Source organism: Myotis davidii, unplaced genomic scaffold (assembly GCF_000327345.1).
Source record: "Myotis davidii unplaced genomic scaffold, ASM32734v1 scaffold399, whole genome shotgun sequence".
Lineage (NCBI taxonomy): Eukaryota > Metazoa > Chordata > Mammalia > Chiroptera > Vespertilionidae > Myotis > Myotis davidii.
Window position 1 is genome coordinate 7,077,707 of NW_006292094.1, and position 7,995 is coordinate 7,085,701.

Sequence of the window (7,995 nt, forward strand, 5' to 3'; positions counted from 1 at the left end):
AGGTGAGGGCAAGGCTGCTGCTGGCACTGGGCGGCCGGGGACCGTGTCACGGGCCAGAGCTCTGCTCCTGCGTCTTCGCCCGCTTCCATCAGCTCCCTGATCTTGAGCAGGGTGCCCTCTGTTGAAGTGACATGTCCTTGAATTTGCATGTCCGTCACGTCCTTGCTGTTGCCACCGCTGTCGCCCCCACTGCAGGGTAGGGCTGCTGGGAGGGCCTGGAATCGGCCACCGTGAGGGGGCCCTGGAGGAGGAGACGGGACTGCACCCCTGGAGCCCAAGGGTGGCTGTGTGCAGGGCCTGGCAGGGGAAGATGAGGGGTGGCCGGGCAGTGCTGGGGACTGCTCACACTGAAGGTAGAGGGCCCGGGGTCAGGGGTGACATCAGGGTCAGGGGTCAGGGAAGCTTGGGGAGGGCAAGCTTGGAGGGAAACATTGGGTCTGAGATGCTTTGGACATGGGGCGCCAGGCTGCAGCCGGAGTCAAGGCCAGCGGAGCATCCGTGGCCTCGTGTCCTTGGAGCCTCACGGTCGAGGAGGCAGAGCCTGAGGCTGAGCCCCGTCAGGCAGCTCCGGCACCGACATAGGCCTGGGCGGGTGGCGGAGTCGGGGGCCCGAAAGCAGTGCTCTGGCCCGGGCTGCAGGGCCATGCCATCAGCCCTGGGACAAGGGGCTGCAGGACAGCTGCATGCGACCTGTGCGGGTCTCACTTTGGCCACACAGTCTCTGTCCCTGGTCAAGCCCCCGGGACTAAAACATATGATGCCTGGTCCCTCCAGACAAACGAGAACGCATGTGGGCGCTGGCAGGGCCCTGCTGGGCCCCATTCCAGTGGCAGCCTCCCTGCTGCGGCGGGTCTAGTCCCAGGACAGCAGGGCTCAGGGTGGCCACCGCTGCAGGCCTCTGCCCGGGCGCTGGGCACGGCCCCTCCTGGTGCCTCTCTCAGCCGCAGCCCCTCCCTCGCCTGCTGGTTTCTGGCCACGTGAGCGCTAGTTCAGGAGAGGAGGGGAGGAGAAGCCTCGACACCTCAGCTCCCCACAGTGACAGGCGCGCAGTGTGGCTGCCATTCATCAGCGCAGCGCACCCACCTCCTCTCTAAGGAGCGGCCATCGCAGGGAGCGCTGCCCTGGCCTGTGTGTCCCCCCCCTCCACCTACCCCTCCCCCGCGAGCCCTGGCCGCGGCTGGAAAAGCACAAGCGTCCTCTGAGGCTGAGTGTGCCTCAGGGAGGAGAGTAGCCACTCGTTTTCTGATTTAAGATGCCCTTACCCCTCACGGCGCCTGCAAGGAAGCCGTCCTCTTCCTTGAGCCCCGTTTTCCCCAGTGGTCCCGTGGGCCTGCTCCTGGCCACCAGGGGAGCCCTGCGGGGTCAGCCCGGGGGCGGGGCAGGACGGGGCGGGCGGCGGGTGAGTCCCTCCCTCCGAGACCTAGGCGGCTCCTTCCCTGGCCTCGGTCAGTCCCTCGCACATTCCTTGTCAGGCCCAGGCTGGTGCCCGCTGTGTCAGGGGCCTGCGCTGCCTTTCCCTGGTGGCAGCTCCACACCCGCCCTGGGCCCCGCAGGGTGCCAGGAAGGTGGCACTCAGACTTGGAAAGCGAAGGTCCCAGCGGCCTCACCCGCTGTCCCAGATGTCGCCTCTGGGACGGCACCACGTCAGGGTGGCGGGCTCACCGCCACGTTGATGGGAGGAGTTCCAGCCAGGGACCCGCGGCCGCCCTGGTCCTGGCTGTTCTCAGTGCTGGCACTTCTCCCGTTCACACTCCCGGCCTCAGCGCTCAGTCCCAGGCTCCCTGTGCCGGGAGCCACGCTGCCACTTCCGGATCAGGTCCGAGTCCTCACCCTCACGGCGGCTGTGGGGCGTGGAACCCCCTTGATACTCGGAAGCCCGGGTCTGCCCGTGCTCGTTCCCTGTGAGGGGACCCGGCTGCTGCAGCACGTCTCCTGCCCATCTCCGACTGGGCTTCCCTGTGCACGCTGTGCCTGCTGTGCCCGCTGTGCCCCCTGTGCCCAGACACGGGGCTGTGTTTCCCTGAGACCCAGCAGAGGCCCCTCAGCCGAGGAACCTGGGGGAGGCCGTTTCTGTAGCAGGAACTTTCAGATCCGCCACCGCCTCCGCAGACAGGCCCCACCGGCCTCACCCGCCAAACCTCACCCCGAGACCCTGGGCAAGCCCTGTGGCCGGGAAGACCGTTAGTGCTCAGCTCTTGGGCCTCCCCTCTCATGGCTTTCACAGAGCTGTGCCCGCCCCGCCCCCCAGGCAGCACCTCTTGGAGGCGCCTGGAGCATTGGGTTAACCCTCCGCTCCTGTGGGAAGCAGGTGGGTGCCCCCTTCACAGGCAGGAGGATGCTCCCAGCTGCCGAGGGCTGGGCTGTGACGGGTGCTGTGCCCCTCGGCGCCGTGACCAGTGTCTCCCTGCAGAGCAGGAGCAGGGGCCTCAGCAGCTGAGGATGAGCCGTTGGCCCAGGGCCTTCGGGTGCTGAGGGCTCGCTCGTCTGGCGCTCCTGGGGGCCCGGGAGGCCCTCCTCCCCGTGTCATGCAGCTCCCGGCAGCTCCCGGGCAGTGGTCTAAGCGGCAGCCGCTCCCCTGGCACTTGGTTCGCCTGGAGCAGGCCCTGCGGGGAATTGTGCTCTTCACTCAGGAGAGGCGCCGAGAAGGAATGTCAATCTGTGCATTCGCTTTGGAGATGGGACATGTGCGGGCCGGGCCTCTCTCCTGGAGATGTGATTCGGAAGGAAGAGGGCTCTGCCAGCAGCAGGCCCAGGGCCCGTCTGCTCCCGTCCCGGCCGCCTTGTGCCCGGCGGGTGCCGTCCTTTCACTGGGAGGAGGACGGTCCTGGGACAGGGTTCCCGGCTTCGGGCGTTTAGCGGGCTCTCTCAGAAGATGCAATCAGTTAGTCCCGTGTTGTTTCTAAAGCAATTCCATGCGGATTTTTCTCGTGAAGTGTGAACGGGTGGTTGCAGGCTGCAGGGTGAGTGCATTTGTCTTCCTGTCACCCTGCGCTGGCTGACAGCACGTGAGCCAGCGCACATGGCCGGGAGCCCTGCTCCAGCAGGCCTGGCTGAGGGCACCCCCTGCCCCGTTCCCATAACCCAGCTGCTCACCCAGTCGCCCACCGAACCGTCCTCATGCTCAGCTCCCAGCAGCCTCTGCACACCCTCCTGGACCTCCTCCTGGTACATGCGACGTGTTTACGGAGCTGCTTCAATGGGTGGCTGGGAGGTAAACGCGTGCAGGGCCTCTGTCTGGAGGGACTCCCGCGCGCCCGGCTGACCCTGTGCTGTTTCCCGCAGCTGGAGATGGAGCTGAAGGTGCTGCAGGCCCAGGCGGGCCCCACCGAGCAGAGCGTCCTGCTGTCCCGGGAGGAGGCGAGCGAGCTCAGGTACATCCCACCCGCCAGCTCCCCGCCCCACCTTCCGGGGCCACTGTCTCCTCCAGCCCCTGCCCTACGCTCAGCTCCTCTGCACAGACGGCCCACGGCGGGCCTTTCCCGTCCTTCTGCAGGCTGGCGCTGGCCGGCTCGGTGTCCCGGGGCTCAGAGAGCTGGGCTCCTGCCCAGTGCCCGGGGCCTGTCTGTGGCCAGCAGAGCCCTCGGCCTCTGCGGCCTCCAGGGCAGCAGGTGTGTGTTCCCGGTTCCAGGGACAGTTGCTCGCAGAGCAGCAGCCGCCCGGACGCTTCCTCCTGCGAGGCGGCTCCCCTCTGCGCGGCCATGGACACTGTCCGCTTCCCTGGCCCCTCCGGCACCCGCGCTGTCGGGAGGAGGCGCCGCAGTCCTTTCCCAGCCCCTTTCCCACCTGGACCCGCGGCTCGTCCTTAGGAAGGTCCTCCGAAGGCCGTGCTGACCGCCTGCTCCCGGCTGCTTGGGTCCCCAGTGGCCGATGGGCAAGTGGACACTGTCCCCCAAACTCTCTGGGTGCAGGGTGAAGAGTAAGCACAGCCCTGGCCAGTGCTCAATGGTTAGAGCGCCAGCCCTCAGCCCAAAGGGTCATCGGTCCGCTTACCAGTCACAGGCACGTGCCTCAGCTTCAGGTTCAATCCCCAGCCCCAGTTGGCAGGGGTGGTGCCTCCTCCCAGGAGCCACCCAGGAGCCTGGGCCCGTGCCGCCACTGCTGCTCACTCTCAGACGGTCGCATCTGCATGGGCCTGAGCGCAGCTAGGCTTGCGTCCAGCGTTTGTGGGCTGGCACACTTTGGACTTAGTCATTTTTGCTTATTTTGTAAAATCTAAGATAAAGGCTTTATCATCAACATCTTGACGTGTTAGGAGGGGAATCAGCTGTGGGAAGCGACTGGCTCCTTAACAGAAATCAGGCCGCCATCTGTGGACACGCTCCGCCAGGAGGAGCTGCCCTTGGGGGGCTGGAGTGGGTCTGACTTCATGCCCGCCGCCCGTTTGGGGTTCCCCTGAGCCTGGCAGCAGGCTGAGGACGGGCTCTAGGAGGAGCCCCAGCACAGGGACAGGACCCCGGCCAGGCAGGGCGTGCAGTGGCCCCTCCTCCCTGGCCAGGGTTCACCCCTGCGCCCCGTTCATGTCTCCATGTCTGTCTCATCCAAAACCGCCAGGTGCCCCAGCTTCCAGCACCTTCTGTACAGTGTCCCCACTCTGGGCCAGACTCTCAGGCGGCTGCCCCGCCCATCACAGAAAATGCCCAGCCGTGTCCTCGTGCCTCCATGTCCCCTGTCGCCAGTGTGATGACTGCTGTGGGCCCACCGCCCTCGGGCCAGTCTAGGCAGTGTGCTGTGTCTTTCCCACGAATCCACACGGGGCATGAGAGGGGCAGCCTTTCTGGTTTTGGGGGGGCAGGCTGGGGGAGGGCCACTGACACACCCTGAAGAGGGTGCCCCACAGCCCAGCCTTCCTGCTCCATCCCCCCTCCTATGCTATGTGAGGGCCTCGGGCCTTCATGCCACCCCTCCCTCCTGCTGCTGCCGCCTCGTGTGGGGAGAGGTTCTGGAAGGACACACAGGTGGTACCATTGTCGTGCGCGCGCACACACACACACACATACACATACACACGCATGCACATGGATCTGTGTAGAAAGCGCGTTGGCTGTATAACTTACTAAGTTCATGGGTCTGTCCCAGGCACATGTAAAACTACGTACAGACGAAACCGCTCCTTTAGGGACAAGCGGGCCTCAGCTGGAGCTGCCTGGCTCCCGCTCCTGCTGCCGGGAGCTGCGCTCCAAGTCTCGAGCTGTGGCTGCGCTTTAACAGGCGGGTCGACGCGCTGACAGCCCGAGCAGGGCCCTGTCCACCCTCGTCCTCTGCCAGGAGCCACAGGGCAACATCCGACAGCAGGCCCAGGCACAGCCCCGCCTGAGAGGGGCCACTGGCCGGGAGGCATGGGGACGCAGACCTCACAGTGTGGGGCCCAGGGCGAGCAGGACACAGCCTCTCCTTGTGTCCGGCGCCAGGAGTCACGCCGAGAGCCAGGACAGCCGTCACTGGCACCCTGACCGACCAGGACGCTCGAGCCGGTGTAAAACGGCTTCAGTAAAGTATGTATCCTTGTTAACAAATGCAAGAGTGTAACCCTCAACAAAAGAATAGAAAAGAGTGTTTTCCAAGGATCAAAGTGCAGACCTGGACGGTACAGTAACCGGGGCAGGACTCGCTGGCTGTCTCAGCAGCAGGCCCCAGGGCAGAGGCGTGACTCAGGCAGGTCAGGAGCAGTCACTGTCAGAGGGGAGGCCGACCCGGAAGGAGCAGCGAGGACGGAGCCGCAGGTCCTGGGGACAGCCAGGCGGCCTTCCAGGTGGAGTCCTGGTGGGAGAGGGGAGGTGGGTGGGCACACCCCAGGAGCCGAGTGTGGGTGAGCCCACCCTAGAAAACCACCCATGGCCCCTCCCAGTTAGTCCCTGAGTCAGAGACGCAGGGAGCATCTGACAGGAGTGAGGGAGCAGCACAAGTGACAGCGACCACGGCTCACCCGCAGCCAGGAGGCCAGGATGCCTTGCACACACCAGGTTCCGAGGGGGAGCTGTCAGCAGCGGTCGAGGAAGTGTCCTTCGGGGATGGAGGGATGTCGTGCTGTCAGATCAAGGAAACCACGACCATTTGTTACCGGCAGAGCTGAGCGCAGGGCTGAGGAGCTGGCCCAGGGGAGGGTCGGCCTTTCCCTTGGAGAGCCACGTGGGGCCGGCAGGACAGTGGGCGGTGGCTCCTCACCTGGGCTCACCCGGCTTAGCACCTGTGAGGTTGCGGCCGTACTCAGCGCACCGAGGAGGCGTGGGCCTGCGGGGACCGCCCGCCTGCTGAGGACTCTGCTTGCTGTGGGCGCTGTGCCTGGAGCGGCTGTGACGTGGAGCCGGCTGTGTGGCTTCAGCGCCCACGCTCAGGGAGGGCCGGGCGCCACTCCGAGGCCACGCATAAGCCTGTGTGGAGCTTAGGGAGGCCGGTGGGGTGAGAATGAGAGGTTTGGGTTCCTCTGTGTCCTCCGTGTCAGCACGGGGTGTGCCCAGCCTTGTCTTGGCATCACCTGTTTCCCGTGGCTGCCCATGCTGGACTCCGCTGGCAGCGCGATCCTCTGCGCCATTCAGACCTGTCACCAGCTCCTTCTTTTTGACTTTGGCAAGTTCTTTATGTTCTTGGCGTTTCCATTTGCCAGTCTGGTCAGTGTATATTGGCTCAGTCCCTAGCTTGTCTTTTCCTCTTAACAGTGTCATTAATAAAACAGAAGTTCCTAATTTTGGTAAAGTCCAATTAATCACTTCAATGGAACACCTTTTTTTAGATACCAACTCTGAAAACTCCTGGCCTGACCCTAAGTATCAAAGATTTTCACTTCTGTTTTTTCTGAATGTTTTATAGTTTCACATTTTACATTTAAGTCTCTAATCCAACAAGAAGAAATAAAAGGCATTCAAATTGGAAAGGAGGAAGTAAAACTCTCATTATTCACATGATATTGTACATAGAAAACCCTAAAGACTCCACCAAAATAAAAACTACTAGATTTAATAAATGAATTTGGCAATGTAACAGGATACAAAATCAACACCCAAAAATCAGTGGCCTTTTTATACACCAATAATGAATTCTCAGAAGGAGAAACTAAACGAACAGTCCCATTTACCGTTGCAACAAAAAAATTAAGTTAGGAATGAACTTAACCAAGGAGGCAAAAGACTTATACTCAGAAAACTACAGGTCATTGAACAAAGAGATAGAAGAAGATCTACACAAGTGGAAGAATATCCCATGTTCATGGATTGGTAGAATCAACATCATTAAAATGTCCATACTACCCAAGGCAATCGACAGATTCGATGCAATCCCTATTAAAATATCAACAGCCTATTTCACAGACCTAGAACAAATACTCCAAAAATTTATACTGAATCAAAAAAGAGCCCGAATAGCTGCAGCAATTTTGAGAAAGAAGAATCTCTTACCCTTGAGACGGCATGGAGGGACCTGGAGAGCATCACACTCAGTGAAATAGGTCAGAGAAAGACAGTGTCACATGGTCTCACATGTGGAATCCAATGATGAACGGAGTGGCTGCAGAGACACGGCAGCAGGGAACAGAGTGTGGAATCTCAGGGAAGGCGGGGGTGGGGGTGGGATGGGAAGTGATCAACCAAAGACTTTGTCTGTGTATATGCATCACCCATGGACACAGACAATAGGGTGGTGAAGGCCTGGGGGAGAGGGGCGGCAGGGGCAGGCTGGAGGGGGAAAAAGGGGGACATGTAATCTTTTCAACAATAAAGAATTACTAAAAAAGTAATAAATCTCAAATCCACGTTCAGGTACGTTTTGTGTGAGATGTGAGGTTTAGGTCAAGGTTTATGTTGTTTTATTTTTCGCCTGAAGGTGTTGGGTGCCTCAGCACCAGGTGGGTAAAGGCTGTGTCCTCCCTGACCTCGTGCCCTTGTCACAGTCGCCGTGTTCCTCTTCCGGGCTCTGATTGGCTGTCTTGACCAGGGCTCGTTCCCTCACCACGGTCTCCATCTCTGCGGCCTGTGCTCAGTTCCAGGACCTATCTGTGTGGTTCCT

General features: G+C 61.4%; 1 protein-coding gene across 1 annotated transcript in view; it reads left to right on the forward strand.

Annotated features, from left to right (window-relative positions):
- The window catches only part of MAD1L1 (MAD1 mitotic arrest deficient-like 1 (yeast)), a 100,901-nt gene that overhangs the window by 8,423 nt on the left and 84,483 nt on the right, over positions 1-7,995 (forward strand). The window contains exon 3 of the mRNA XM_006765499.2: positions 3,283-3,371. Within this exon, the coding sequence (XP_006765562.2) occupies positions 3,283-3,371 (89 nt within the window). The remainder of the gene's footprint in view (positions 1-3,282; positions 3,372-7,995) is intronic.